The 15,941-nt window shown below is 46.7% G+C and overlaps 1 protein-coding gene across 1 annotated transcript; it reads left to right on the top strand.

Moving 5' to 3' along the window:
* Positions 1-3,507: 3,507 nt before the first annotated feature.
* LOC120928138 (olfactory receptor 52K2-like) lies at positions 3,508-4,612 on the top strand. Its single transcript, XM_040339251.1, has one exon. It carries the CDS (start codon positions 3,599-3,601, stop codon positions 4,610-4,612), a length of 1,014 nt encoding a protein of 337 aa, XP_040195185.1. The 5' UTR covers positions 3,508-3,598.
* Positions 4,613-15,941: the final 11,329 nt, after the last annotated feature.

Genomic DNA, 15,941 nt, shown 5'->3' with positions numbered 1-15,941 from the left:
TTTTTTTTTTAAATAGCTGCAGACTGGGGGGTGTGGGTGTAAAGAATTGGACTTTTGTATCAATGGCTGAATTAGCAGGGAGTGCCAGGGACAGCAATGAGCACAAGTAATTAGGATGTGCTGCCTGGGCACACCCCGCATGTCAGTATTGCTGGCGCAGCCTGGGCAGTGGGCATGGGCACTGGGGCAGGTGGAGTTGATATAATTAATTGTACACAGTATTGCATTTGCTGGGCATGTGGAGCAGTCCGGTGGACTGTGTCACACAGTGTGACACTCTACCGGACCGCTCCACATACCCCCCTGCACATCAGACCCCCCCCCCCTCATCACACACACACATTCGTTCCTCTCTGTACCAGTACCCCCCTGCACATCAGACCCCCCCATCACACACACATATATATATATATATATATATATATATATATATATTAGTTCCTCTCTGTACCAGTACCCCCCCCCTTACCACACACACACACACACCAGGGGGGGGGGGAGCACCGGCGCCTAATAGAGTACCGGCACCTCTTTTGGCCCACTTAAAGCACTGGACCCCACCAATCTTGACAATCTACGTCCATCCCATACACATATGATAATTATTTTACCTGCCAAAGAATTTGTATTTCTGTCCACCCAGCACACATCTGTATACTTTCAACAGACAAGTGCTGCCAGTCAGTATCCCTGATTGCCACTGCACCAGTCAGTGTCCCTAATCACTGTCACACCAGTCATATTGTCCCTGATCACACCACACCAGTCCCAGTGTTACCAGGCCAGTTTATGCCAGGAACAGTGTTCCTTATCACCACCACATCAGTTGCAGTATCACCACACCAATGTAAGCCAGCAACGGTGTCTCTGATTGTCACCGCATCAGCCCCAGAGTCACCAGACCAATGTAACCAGAAACAGTGTTCCTGATCACCACCACATCTGTACTAACCCTATTTATTGACCATTTTTCTGCCTGTTGCCTGCACCAATCCTTTGCCTGTTTGCTGACCATTTCTCTGTCTGCACCTGGACTGACCGTGCATCCAACTGACTATGTGCCTGCGAGACACCAGTCCCTGCCATCTCCTGAAGATAACTGCACTGCTGGAACCAAAGGAAGTTTTTTGTTCTTCCTTTCTTCAGCCTCCTGTTTTACCTGGCCAGCAGTGACGGCTGGTGCTCAACATTTTTGGGGGGGCTCAAATAAACTTAAAAAAAATAAATAATTTGCAGCCACTGTGCCGCATCAAAATGCAGCCACACGTTCTCCAGCAAAAGCACTGACCTTGTGATGTGTAATAGCGGGTGGGTCTCGACCACAGCCGTGGGAGACCTTGACGGGGCCCATCTTTTCAGGGGCGAACCAGTCGGGGACTACCGTCATACACACAGTCTCAGTTGCAGCATCCATTTTCACAGTAGACACACAATTTTTGTCTTCATTGTCGCTTACCTCCGGTGACACGATCGGAGTAGCAGCTGATGGCAGGGTCAGCGTAGAAGAGACAGTCTCTAGCTCCGGATCGGCGACAGCTTGCGTGGAGGAGGGTTCAGGCCATGGGACCTCTTCCTCGGTGGTCACCGTTCCGGTGATCCAATCCACCTGATACTCACGGGGAGACTCAGCTGGTGGTTCCACTCGGAACAGGTAGTCCCGGCATTTCTTACACCAGGCGAAAGGCAGGATCCGGATGGCCAGCTCCAAACAGCGGGGGCAGGACAGTCTGAGGGCCTCCACGCTACCGCTGAAAAACAAGACAAACTTCCCCTGGGTCCGCATTCAGATCCCGGTATCGGGCAGGGGGGACTCCAGTGGTAGCAGACATCGGGGTAACATCCGGGGCAGACATCGGAGGTCGCAGCCTTTTAAATGGCGTCGGTGGCACAGACATGGTTGCACGTCTCTCTCTCGTGGGCGGGCAATCACTCTGTCCTTTGGCGCCAAACTCGACCTACGTCTCATGCAGGGGTGGGTAACTCCTCCCACTCAGAGTTATTTTTTGTCACACGATGTAGGCACACGTCACTGCGCTGCACGTGCGCCCAAACTTCAATAGCGACGTTAACTTTTTCCTTTCTAGCACAGTCCAACACCACAACATTTCCTTGTATTAATGGCGGAATAAAACTTCTGAATTAGGTTTTTCGAGGTAACAGCCTATCCCGGACAAGCCCCCACGTGTAGCACTACCCCCGGAGGAGCTGCTGGTTTGTTTTGGGTGGCACATTTACCTCGTGGCTCTCCGAATTCCTAGGGGTGTATGGTGCATATAGCCGTAGTAAAGGAATGTCTGCAACAGGTGTCTTTTGCTGTGCTCTTTATTACCCAGCCGGGTAAAAACAATAAACTGGTGATGAAAGGATAGAGTTGAAGGAAGAAGGAGATCAGCAGATTCAGGCGTATGGTATTTGGAAACAGTCCTGCTCCCATATGTAACACTTTCTGCAGCACTCCTGCCTGAGTGGGCTTAGCGTAGCCGGACAGGCCTCTCTCACTGACCTGGCAGCCGGAGTATCGCTCAAACCTTTTTCTGGGAAAAGTCTCTGCCACAGACCCTCCAGGAATGAACTTGAACTTGAGGAAAAGTCTCTGCCACATACCCTCCTGGAATGGACTCAGGAAGAGACCTCTGCCACAGGCCCCCGCTGATTACAATTACGGAGACAATCCTCCTTGAAAAATTGCGCCTGGATCTCCTTCAAATAGTCGCCCAGGTACCGACTGACAGGGTATCAATCCTTCAGTGTCCGGCTACCTTGATCCCCGGTGGTTTGTCGTAATCCTCTTGGATCGCCAGCCTCTCATTGGCTCTCTGCAGATGGACTCCCCACTGAACAGCGATACCGCTTGGGATCTTCAAAAATTGGAACCCAGTCGATCACTGGGTCCCTGCCGCTGTTTTAAATGTTCCGGACCAACATGGTCCCCGAACCAGGAACACCACGTAGCACGCACGCCCCGGCCAGGTAGGCCATAACCCCGGGTGCCGTGATGTGGTCACCCTAAAGGTGGGTGCCACACTGGAAGAAGAAGACCCAGACTCAATGGTGTCTGTCCCATAAATACCCTCTCCCAGCATGCCCAGCAAGGAAACTTCCTCCTGATTGGCTGCTGGGAAAAAGCACCCAAGTCTCGACTCCACTGTTGCCACTTATCGCCTTGGGGTGGAACATCACCCCAGCAACAACAGAATGAGCCCACAGCACAGCCAAGCTGAGACAGAGACCCTGTTTGGAACATAACAATTTGGATCAGAGTCTACTAAAACTCTGATCACCCTCTAAATTTTAATAGCACCGGTACTTGGAAATAACCAGGCGCTACATAGCTATAGACAGTTTAATTGACTTAACCTCAATCTACTCATTATCATATAACTACAAACATATCACCTTTATAAGGTACCAGAAACAGATCTATGTGCAATAAGGGAAAAGAACATGGATTTTTTGGGTGGAAGAATAGACTACATTGGTAATTTGGGTTTACTTTTCTCTTCTGCCGTTCATGTAAACCTATGTACAATTATACAGTTATCAATTGTTTTCCTTTTGTGACAGAAGCCAGAATTTGTCCATGTACTGAAGATAAGACATGCCTGGAGCCAACTCTTCAGACCAGCTTCCAACCCATTTCATCCTATTAGGCTTCCCGGGTCTGGAGCGCTCTTACTTTTACATTGCCTTCATCTTCACCATAGTTTATGTGACATCTGTTATTGGAAACTTCACTCTTCTTTTCATCATCAAGATAGACCGGACTCTCCATGAACCCATGTACTTCTTTCTCTGTATGTTGTCTGCTATTGACCTGGTCCTGTTCAACTCCACCACACCCAAGATGTTGGGGATCCTTTGGTTCGGCATCCACGAGATTTACTTTGAGGCCTGTCTCACACAAATGTTCTTCCTCCATACCTTTGCTGTAATGGAGTCTACGCTACTCCTAGCCATGTCCTTTGATCGATATATTGCCATTTGTCAGCCCTTAAGATATAATTCAATATTGACAAAATTGCTCATTACCAACATTGGACTGTTGGCCATCGGTAGAGCCGTTGCACTAACAATTCCATTACCGTTCCTTATAAAAAGACTACCCTTCTGCTCTACCAATGTCATCCACCATTCCTACTGTGAGCACATGGCTGTTGTGAGATTGGCCTGCACTGATACCACCTTCAACAGTATCTATGGCCTTGTGGTGGCCATGGGTATTGTGGGGCTAGACCTGATCCTCATCATCTTGTCCTACGTCTTCATTCTTCAGGCTGTGTTCCAACTGGCCTCAACAGAAGCCCGGTATAAGGCCCTCAGTACATGTGCATCTCATATTTGTGCCATCCTTTCACTCTACGTGCCTGTTGTCGTCTCCTCGGTGGTCTACCGCCTCGGGAAAGATGTCCCAATCCACATTCACATCTTGTTGGCCAATGTCTACCTGATGCTTCCACCTCTAATTAACCCTATTGTGTACGGTCTGAGAACCAAACAAATTCGGAACAGAATTAAATCCATCGTTAAAGTGGATTTTATGTGTTTTATAAGAGTCAATGCTGAAGAAATTGCAATAAAAACTATGCAAGTTCCAAAATGGGAACAGAATTAATAGTTAACTCACAACAGTCCTTCAGTCTTGTACAAAAGTTGAGACTCTCTGTAAGCAAACCACTTGTATTATGAACTGATTAAAAGACATTGTTGGGTTGTTTAGGATTGTCCTCTCAAAGCCATACTCATCATGTCGTTTTTTTATCCGACTGTGACAAACTCTTGTCCTCAACAGGTCTATGTCCACCGTAAATGCTTTCTCTGTCCGGTACCACATGATCCAAGATCTTTTAGCCCACCCAGTCACCAGCCATAACACAGCGTAGGGTGAACATCAAACTGCTTTATTATCACACATGGACACAGACATCTCACTCGGGACCATCACCCCCCCCCCCTTTGGAATTCAGGGCAGGGGAAACTGTCCAATCAGCAAGGAGAGCTGTTGGAGGAACCCCCCCCACATCAAGGGCAGACAGAGACAATAAAACAATGGAATACAACCACACCCCAAATGATCTTAGCAAAAGAGTCCAACCGCATGAGACAACACACAATATATACATTTTACAAGGTTGCAGTCTGGCTGTAAAGAGAGTCCAACTAGTACAGATCAGAATGGAGTTCTCAGGCACCCCACCCAAAGTGACTCCTGTCACACCGACAATACAGTGGGGATCGAAAGTTTGGGCACCCCAGGTAAAAATTTGTATTAATGTGCATAACAAAGCCAAGGAAAGATGGAAAAATCTCCAAATGGCATCAAATTACAGATTAGACATTCTTATAATAATATGTCAAAAAAAGTTTTATTTCCATCATTTACACTTTCAAAATTACAGAAAACAAAAAAATGGCGTCTGCAAAAGTTTGGGCACCCTGCAGAGTTAAATTTCTTGTACTGCCCCCTTTGGCAAGTATCACAGTTTGCAGGGGTGGACTGGCCATTGGGACTACAGGGAGTTTCCCGGTGGGCCGATGGCTCAGTGGGCCGGCTTCAGTGACAGCAGACCGCCGCCCCCTCCACTCCTCTGTCTCTCCCTTCCCGCAGCGCTCACCTCCTCTCCCTCCCAGCAGCGCTTACCTGGGGGGACAAAGAAGCAGGGGGAGGACCAGAGGAGCAGGGGACGACGATAGAGGAGTATGGGGGAGGGGACAGACAGCTGACTCAACAGCTATGGCCTGGGAGTTTATCACTTTTGCCTAATCTTGTCCCATAAGGGGGGGCACCAAACTGATTCTTTGCCCCGGGTGAAATAATGTCTAGCTTCCCCACTGGTACTGCCTATAAGAGTACCAGTACCAGCCATTCTACTCTAATAAAGTAGAACGACTAGTGGCTAGTGAAGGGGGAGAGGGGGCTTGGGTGGCCGGGTGCGGGAGTTGTCTGGCCGCCATGGGAGAGACCTGTCAAAGTGGGCCAGTCTGGATGAAGTCCAGGGCCAAATTTTTGTTCCAGTCCAGCCCTGACAGCTTGTAAACACTTTTTGTAGCCAGTCAAGAGTCTTTCAATTCCTGTTTGAGGGATCTTTGCCCATTCTTCCTTACAAAAGTCTTCCAGTTTTTTGAGATTTCTGGGCTGTCTGTCACGCACTGCTCTTTTAACCACTTAACCCCCGGACCATATTGCTGCCCAAAGACCAGAGTACTTTTTGCGATTCGGGACTGCGTCGCTTTAACAGACAATTGCGCGGTCGTGCGACGTGGCTCCCAAACAAAATTGGCGTCCTTTTTTTCCCACAAATAGAGATTTCTTTTGGTGGTATTTGATCACCTCTGCGGTTTTTATTTTTTGCGCTATAAACAAAAATAGAGCGAAAATTTAGAAAAAAATTAATATTTTTTACTTTTTGCTATAATAAATATCCCCCAAAAATATATAAAAAAACATTTTTTTTCCTCAGTTTAGGCCGATACGTATTCTTCTACCTATTTTTTGTAAAAAAAAATCGCAATAAGCGTTTATTGATTGGTTTGCGCAAAAGTTATAGCATTTACAAAATAGGGGGTATTTTTATGTCATTTTTATTAATATATTTTTTTTACTAGTAATGGCGGCGATCAGCGATTTTTTTCGGTACTGCGACGTTATGGCGGACACTTTTGACACATTTTTGGGACCATTGGCATTTTTATAGCGATCAGTGCTATAAAAATGCATTGGATTACTATAAAAATGCCACTGGCAGTGAAGGGGTTAACACTAGGGGGCCGGGAAGGGGTTAAGTATGTCCCTTGTGTGTTCTTACTGTGGGGGGGGTGGCCTCACTAGGGGAAACACTGATCTTCTGTTCATACATTGTATGAACAGAAGATCAGCATTTCCCCCCCTGACAGGACCGGGAGCTGTGTGTTTACACACACAGCTCCCGGTCCCCGCTCTGTAACGAGCGATCGCGTGTGCCCAGCGGCGATCGCGCCCGCCGGGCACACGCACGGGAGTCGGGGGCGAGCGGGGGGCGCGCGCGCGCGCCCCTAGTGGCGGCTCAAAGAGCCGACGTAGAATGACGTGGTCTCGCCCAGGAGAGCCGACCTGCCGCCGTAGAATGACGGCGGCTGGTCGGCTAGTGGTTAAGGTCTATCCATAGATTTTCAATTATGTTGAGGTCAGGAGATTGTGAAGGCCATGGCAAAACCTTCAGTTTACGCCTCTTGATGTAATCCCCCGTGGATTTTGAGGTGTGTTTAGGATCATTATCCATTTGTAGAAGCCATCCTCTCTTTAACTTCAGCTTTTTCACAGATGGCATCAAGTTACCATCCAAAATTTGCTGAAATTTTATTGAATCCATTTTTCCTTCTACTCGTGAAATGTTCCCTGTGCCACTGGCTGCAATACAACCCCAAAGCATGATTGATCCACCCCCATGCTTCACAGTTGGACAGAGGTTCTTTTCATTAAATTCTGTGCCCTTTCTTCTCCAAACGTACCTTTGCTCATTCCGGCCAAAAAGTTCCATTTTAACCTCATCGGTCCACAGAACTTGTTTCCAAAATGCATCGGGCTTGTCTATATGTTCATTTGCAAAGTTCAAACGCTGATTTTTGTGGTGAGGACGTAGAAGAGGTTTTCTTCTGATGACTCTTCCATGAAGACCATATTTGTACCAGTGGCGGATCCAGAGTCTAGTCTCAGGAGGGGCACTGCCAAAAAATAAGGCGATCGCTCCCCCTGTGGGATAGAACAGCGTTCTGCCGATGTAAACAATGCAGACCGCTGCTCTGTCAGAGATGAACAGAGTGATCTTCTGTTTCTGCTAACCAGGAACACGGATCACTCTTTTCATCTAGTGAATCCATCCCCCCCCACAGTTAGAAAGCACCCCCTAGGGATACAGTTAACCCTTTGATCGCCCCTGATGTTAACCCCTTCCCAGCCAGAGTCATTAGTACAGTGAGGCCGCGTACACACGATCAGTCCATCCGATGAGAATGGTCCGAACGACCGTTTTCATCGCTTAACCGATGAAGCAGACTGATGCTCTGATGTGCCTACACACCATCAGTTCAAAAACCAATCGAGTCCAAAGCGGTGACGTAAAACACAACGACGTGCAGAGAAAAATTAAGTTCAATGCCTCCAAGCATGCGTCGACTTGATTCTGAGCATGCACGGGTTTGTGTGTGACCGATGGGGCCCACACACAGTCGGTTTGGACTGATGAAACTGAACTTCAGTGCGTTTTCATCGGTTTTGTCCGACGTGCTGAAAAAAACGAAGTTCAATGCTTCCAAGCATGCGTCGACTTGATTCTGAGCATGCGCGGATCGGTTAAATTTAAAACAAATTGGCTTTTTTTTTAACTGATGGATAAATAACCGATGGCGCCCACACACGATCGGTTTGGACTGATGAAAATGGTCTTCTACACTATAAGGGGAGTCAGGGGTGTCAGTAGATCTGTCTATCTGGAGCACGAGCCCCAGATTTCCTGTGTAGTGTCCCGGGTTACTGATGCCCAGATTTCTGCAGGTCGACTGATCTGCCCCCTACAATTCCTACATAGTATCGTTACCAAATGTACTTGGTAATCAGAGCCAGCAGCACAGGACATGGAGTATCTGCTCTCATCACTCAGGTAAATAATCCAATTACACATATGTAGCGCTACCCCCTCAGGAGCCGCTGGTTAGATTTGGGATCTACTCTCATCAATTGATTCACCCCCTTTAATTGGCTCGAACCCTCCCTTGGCACACCAGATAAAATGCAATATTATTGTGACCCCGAAGAAAGTAGCTCATGTATAGTGGCATGTGGTTGCCATCATCCCTTGAATCAATTGAAAAACTGAAAACCTCAGTGAGAATGGGATTTTTTAGGCAACAAAATATAGGTGACAACCAAGGTCAAAAAAAGTTTATAATTTATTACAATACATAATTATATCAAAAAACAGAAATATCAAGGACAAGAATAAAAACGTTTCAAAAGAATACTGTAAGTCACCGCATGCCCAATAACAATAGGCTGTGAGCGTGTAGGACAATTTTCCAACGCGTTTCAAATGATATACATCTTGCTGAAACAAGGTATAATAAAACCAATCCTAAAAAAAAACACCCTCGACCCAAAAGATCAAAAAAAAACGTCGACCCATAACAGGCCTAAATGTCTTCTCCAAGGTAATGGAGAAAGAAGTTGTACAACAGCTACAACATCATTTAGACACCCATAAATTACTCGATCCGTTTCAATTGGGTTTCCGTCCTGGTCACGGAACAGAAACAGCACTGCTCAAAATATGGGATGACGCCCTTGAGGCAGCAGACGAAGGAGAATCTGGTCTTCTGGTACTGTTGGACCTAAGCGCAGCTTTTGACACGGTAGACCACGGATTACTACTGACTCGGCTAACAGAAGTAGCCAGAGTCGCGGAATGTGTATTAGCTTGGTTCTCCTCCTTCTTGGAAAACCGATCACAAATAGTGAAACTGGGGCCTTTCACTTCTGAAAAACAGACGGTATCATGTGGAGTCCCTCAGGGATCCCCTTTGTCGCTGGTTCTGTTCAATATTTATCTCCGCCCTCTTTTTGAAATCATCAGCAACCAGAAGTTACTCTATCACTCTTATGCGGATGACACACAACTGTATTTTCGCATATGCAACAAAAAGGATCATCATCTCAGTCTAGAGAAATGCCTTACTTTGATAGAAAACTGCATGACAAAGAGTTATCTTAAACTCAACGGTTCAAAAACAGAACTTCTCCTGTTTCAAGCCAATCGGAAAAATCATCCAACGACAACATGGACCCCCCTCCAATCCTGGGTCAAACTATCACCCCTAGCACCAAAGTCAAAAGTCTCGGAGTCACTTTCGATACCTACATGACAATGGATGCACAAATAGCGTCAGTAGTCAGCGGATCCCACCATCTGCTGCGCCTACTACGCAGACTCACCCCCTTTATCCCGAAAGAAGACATAGCAGTCGTGGTGGGAACAATTATCAATTCCAGACTTGACTATGCAAACGCCCTCTACCTCGGACTCCCCAAATTCTAAATCACTCGTCTACAAGTCGTTCAAAATACGGCCGCTCGATTAGTGACCGGCAAAAAAACCATGGGAATCAATCTCACCTTCTCTGAGATCCCTTCATTGGTTGCCGGTAAAAGACAGAATCTCCTTCAAGGCACTCTGCCTAATGCATAAGTGTATTCAAGGAAACGCCCCCCAATATTTAATGCGAAAAAATAAAAGCTCATAACCCCAATCGCATTCTGCGATCCACCAATCAAAACCTTGTTCAGATACCCAAAGCCAGATACAAGTCCAAAGGAGATCGAAGGTTTGCAGTCCAGGGTCCCCGACTGTGGAACGCTCTACCAACCACCATCCGATTGGAGTTGGACCACTTGGCCTTCAGGAGAAGGATTAAAACCCATCTCTTCTGAGGTCAAGGGGTTCCTTACCCAGAGAATGGATACAGCGCCCAGAGGCGATTCAGTTCGCATGTGCTGCGCTATATAAGTTTTTCACTCACTCACTCACTCACTCCTCAGGGAAAAGTTTGTACAGTATCAATTTCTACAAAGAATAAAAAACAACAGCCGGTTCACACTGGGGTGACTTGGGATCCGACTTGAAGTCGCCTCAAGTCGTCCCAAGTCGCGCTGTCGAGAAAAACAATGCAAGTGAATGGGAGCGGTGTTAATACACACGACTCAAGTCGCTCCGACTTCAAAAGAAGTTCCTGTACTACTTCAATCCGACTTGTAGGCGATTTGTACCCATTGATTTCAATGGAAGTCGCCTCCAAGTCTGATCCAAGTCTGATCACTGTCTTAACTGAAGCTCACTTTCCAAGAAGATGACATACATTTCTCAGGCAAACCTCTCCCTCCCCCTCCCTCCCCTAGAGCTGATTGTTGTTTGATTGGCCACTGGAAAGTCTCCTGTCCTGGAGACGACTTCAAGTCCTGTTGTAAATCGCCCCAGATCGCCCTGTGGTTCATGCTCAAGTCGTGTCGGAGTCGCCTCTGAAAGTCGCGCTGGAAGTCGTGTCGCCCTAGTGTGAACCGACTCTAAGTAATCAAAAAACAACCAAAGACAAAAAACATGTTAGGCATAGGGAAAGAGGGCTGTCATCCACAAATCCCCCAACATCAGTTGACAGAAAACATGACTCACCCTCTCTTCAAAGGAGATATGCGCCCAAGCATCCGGGGGGTGCACTCCCAAAACCCAAGCAAACAATGTCAGGAAGGGCACCGAAGGTAGAAAGAGCGGTGTTCCCCAATCCTCCAATCCATAGGGGGCAGAATAAGAAAAGATTCCTTTTTCACCAGCATCCAAAAGGACAGCTCCTCTCCTGCTGTATAACTGGAGAGGGAATATATATGTATGTGTATCAGTATCTAAAAATTAGGAAAACATTATGATAATAAAAAATTAATGGGGTATATAAAAATCCCCAGAGGGAAGAAAAGGGGGTACATTTGGTTTTAAAAGTCACTCACCAGCCTCAGAGAGGACAAAGATGAAGACCTCTGTCCATCCAGAATGGGAAGCCCCAACCGAATCTTCCGTCACATACAGATGCTCCCACTCCTTCAGGAGCTGGGAGAGGAATGGATGCCAAAATGCCCCCTTGGCGTCCTTAAGTACTTACCTTTGTCCCGGGTCCAGCTGATGGCAACCTCCTCTAATTAAGCCTAATTAGTAAGGTGGGGGAAGGAGGTGGATCTGACAGGAGACCTCATTCCAGATTTGGATCTAGTCCTTTAGGATTTAGAAATAGGATTTTTTATTTTTTCCTTTTTTTTCCTTTTTTTCCTATACAAGGAAAACGTATTACCGTATTTATCGGGGTATTGCGCGCTCCGGCGTATAGCGCGCACCCCTAAAGTGGACCCGCATTCCTGTAAAAAAAAAAACATTTTAGTACTTACAGTTTTGGTGTCTTGCGTCATCGTCGGGTCCGGCGTCCTTCTGCGGTGTTCTCCCCGCTCGATCCCCGTGCTGAGTTTGAACTACTGCGCCGGCATATACCGAGCGCAGTACACTCGTGTATAGTCGGGCAGGCACGGCTCCTCTCGCGGTCACGTCCTGTGCGTCCAGGACGTGACTGCGAGAGGAGCCAAGCCTGCCCGACTATACACGAGTGTACTGTGCTCGGTATATTCCGGCGCAGTAGTTCAAACTCAGCGCGGGAAGTGGGTATCGGCGTATATCGCGCACCCACGATTTTGCCCTGAATTTAAGGGCAAAAAAGTGCGCGGTATACGCCGATAAATACGGTATATAATTTTGTTTATTGATAGGTAATTTTCAAGTGTAATGGCTTTTATATTTGTAAATTGCATTTGTATACAACAGCCAAGTGTTTTCTGCTTCAAACATGTGGGCACTCATTGGAGGGGTGTGCTTGAGACTCCTGGCCCTTGCTCATTGTTCGGTTGGGTGCAGGATGTGGAATTTTGGGCTCCCTGATTCCTCTTCCATCCACTGCCGGGGGGGGGGGGGGGGGGCGCAACACAGGTTATCCTGTATTTCCCTGCCCATTGGGATGTACACTACATCCATCAGGGCACTCCAACCCCCCGGCAGTGGTGTTTTTTGTTCCTTATTTTGAATACTCTGCTTGTCCATCAGCTTTGAGTTTTTTTTCATATTGTTTAGGGAATTTTCATTTCCCTTTTGTTGTTCCCGTTCACAGGGTCAGTTAGATCTGTCTCTTTCCTTCCTTCTCGTTTGTGATTAGGATAGAAATAGAGACTTCAGACCCCTTTCCAGCCTCCCCTAGTCTATCTTTTTATGTTGACCCCCTTTTCCCAGCCGTCAACATAGTCCAGGTATTTCGATAGCCGGATTATGGAAGATTTTCTTATAATGCCATACAAAGAGTGAGGGTTTTTCTCCGTTTTTAATTTTTATATTTATTTATTCATTTTTTGTTTGGGATGTCTCCTCATTTTGTCTCCCCTCTTTTGGAGACCTTTTGCCCTCTACCAAAATGGTTGTTATGTCGTTTCTATCTGAAAACGACCTAAATGGAGAACCATGGAGTGCCCTATTGTATCACCTGTCGCACAATTACGACGCGGCACATTTGTTATGCCTGCGCCTGCATTGATGTGGCTGAATGAGGAGGTTCTTCCGGGATTGTAATCACGGAGTTTTTAATGTCCTGTGACGCGGCACGCTGGGGTCACCACTGACTGTGTGTCGCATCTGAATGATGCGGCATGCATACAACGTAGGACGCATGCGTCGCCACTCACTGACTGTGACGCATGCATCACCACTGACTGTGTGTCGCGTCTGAATGACGCGGCACGCATACGACGCGGGACGCATGCGTCGCCACTCACTGCATGCATCGCGTCTGAATGACGTGACGCACATGGTGGAGATAGGAGACGGGATTGGCGTTTTGGGCGTCTTGGGTCTGTTTGTTGACCCGCCTACCCCCTTCCCCCACCTTACTAATTAGGCTTAATTAGAGGAGGTTGCCATCAGCTGGACCCGGGACAAAGGTAAGTACTTAAGGACGCCAAGGGGGCATTTTGGCATCCATTCCTCTCCCAGCTCCTGAAGGAGTGGGAGCATCTGTATGTGACGGAAGATTCGGTTGGGGCTTCCCATTCTGGTTGGACAGAGGTCTTCATCTTTGTCCTCTCTGAGGCTGGTGAGTGACTTTTAAAACCAAATTTACCCACCTTTCTTTCCTCTGGGGATTTTTATATACCCCATTAATTTTTTCAGTATCATAATGTTTTCCTAATTTTTAGATACTGATACACATACATATATATTCCCTCTCCAGTTATACAGCAGGAGAGGAGCTGTCCTTTTGGATGCTGGTGAAAAAGGAATCTTTTCTTATTCCGCCCCCTATGGATTGGAGGATTGGGGAACACCGCTCTTTCTACCTTCGGTGCCCTTCCTGACATTGTTTGCTTGGGTTTTGGGAGTGCACCCCCCGGATGCTTGGGCGCATATCTCCTTTGAAGAGAGGGTGAGTCATGTTTTCTGTCAACTGATGTTGGGGGATTTGTGGATGACAGCCCTCTCTCCCTATGCCCAACATGTTTTTTGTCTTTTGTCTTTGGTTGTTTTTTGATTACTTATTTTGTTGTTTTTTTATACTTTGTAGAAATTGATACTGTACAAACTTTTCCCTGAGGAAGGATGTATATCATTTGAAACGCGTTGGAAAATTGTCCCGCACGCTCACAGCCTATTGTTATTGGGCATGCGGTGACTTACAGTATTCTTTTGAAAAGTTTTTATTCTTGTCCTTGATATTTCTGTTTTTTGATATAATTATGTATTGTAATAAATTATAAACTTTTTATGGCCTTGGTTGTCACATATATTTTGTTGCCTAAAAAATCCCATTCTCACTGAGGTTTTCAGTTTTTCAATAGTATTGTGACCCCTACCTGGCTGGGGCCACAATAGCATACATAAAACATGCAATGGTAATACAGTAATATTGTTACCTTTTCCAGTTGACGGCTCCCAAGAGTAAACACACCTCACACAATGAATATATTCAAACCAAAAGAATAACTTTATTTTGAGTATGGTAAAGAGGATAAAGGGGTTTGAATAACAGGTCAAACATACATAGGTATTAACATAAAAATGACTCTGCAAGGGCCCTTGCAAGAGTCAGAAAATAAAGATAAGAAAATCTGAACTACAAGGGTAATATTGCTAAGTATGAACTAGTCTAGGCAGTATTTGCTCGCGAGCTCCCCTTAGCGGGCAGTCCAGCAGAACAGCTAATGTCAAACTCTTTGCAGGCCTGGCTCAAACAGCTCCCAAATGTCTCCTAAGAACAATGTTTATGTTGCAGCCGTTGGTGCACTTTTAAATTGTAATCCAAAAGGGTAAAAGAGGGAATAAACTCAGTCAAACAGGGTATGACGAACACCAATGATCTGATCTCTAGTCAGCGTCAGTCAACTCTGCGGGTATAACTCTCAACTTGTTAGGCCTCTCTAATTCAGTCAGAGATCAAACATGTGGCTCCGGATTATGGAGTAACACTAAGTTATCAGCTGAAGTGGGGTTTGAAGTTTGGGCATGTGCCCTCTCACCCGAACAGGCCCGATCTGCCTGAGTTCTTCACAAAGACGCGCCGATCAGTCACTGCTCCGCAACACACGGTCTCCGGTATCAGGCTCTCCACTGTTACGATCGTCAGCTGGCGAGCTTCTCCGGTCTCCTGGAACACGAGCTGGACACCCTTGGTCTTGCTTCCCTCCGGATGGTTGGTCTTCCGGTGAATCCAGGCCCAGGCTTCAGGCCTAGCAGCTCGACTGTGCTGCTCTCCACAGCTCCGCAGAGGAGAAGATGCAGGTCCAGAGAGAGTGAACTCAGCTTCTGCCTGTCTTTAAGTAGCATCCCCCATAAGTCTGTGCGGAGGTGTCATGTGCTCCAATAAGGCAGGGCATTGTGGGAAGTGTAGTCTGATCCTACTAAGTGTCAATGGAGTCCATATCTCCTGGTACTTCTGATCCCACAATGCATTGCTTTTAAATAAATATCAACATATATGTATAAATGTGGCTGGAGCTCCGGTGGGGATTCAGGCTATCAGTAGTCCATGATAGTGTGACCCCGCTACACACTCCCCCCACTCAAAGTCTTTGGTCCCCAAAGAGGACAACAGTATGTATCCTGATACATGCTTTGCAAATACAAGCGGAGAAAAGTTTGTTAGATTATGCAAGGCAATAAACACTGTGCATTATTCCTAACATTACTCAGAGCTAAACAACTCATCTTCTGGCATAGAGTAGATAGGGCATCCTCCCACCAATTGTCATGTAAGGGCAAGCTACTCTGTCCACTGCTTACTAACACTGAGGTGTTTTGTTCAGATGTGCCAGGGGGTGAGCTGGGGTTGTCCTCTACCAAATTTGT

Source organism: Rana temporaria, chromosome 2 (genome assembly GCF_905171775.1).
Source record: "Rana temporaria chromosome 2, aRanTem1.1, whole genome shotgun sequence".
In the NCBI taxonomy this organism is placed as follows: Eukaryota; Metazoa; Chordata; class Amphibia; order Anura; family Ranidae; genus Rana; species Rana temporaria.
This window is presented reverse-complemented; position numbering and strand designations above follow the sequence as displayed.

Excerpts from the sequence above, each read along its gene's own strand:
- LOC120928138 (XM_040339251.1), top strand. The coding sequence starts at position 3,599 with ATGCCTGGAGCCAACTCTTCAGACCAGCTTCCAACCCATTTCATCCTA.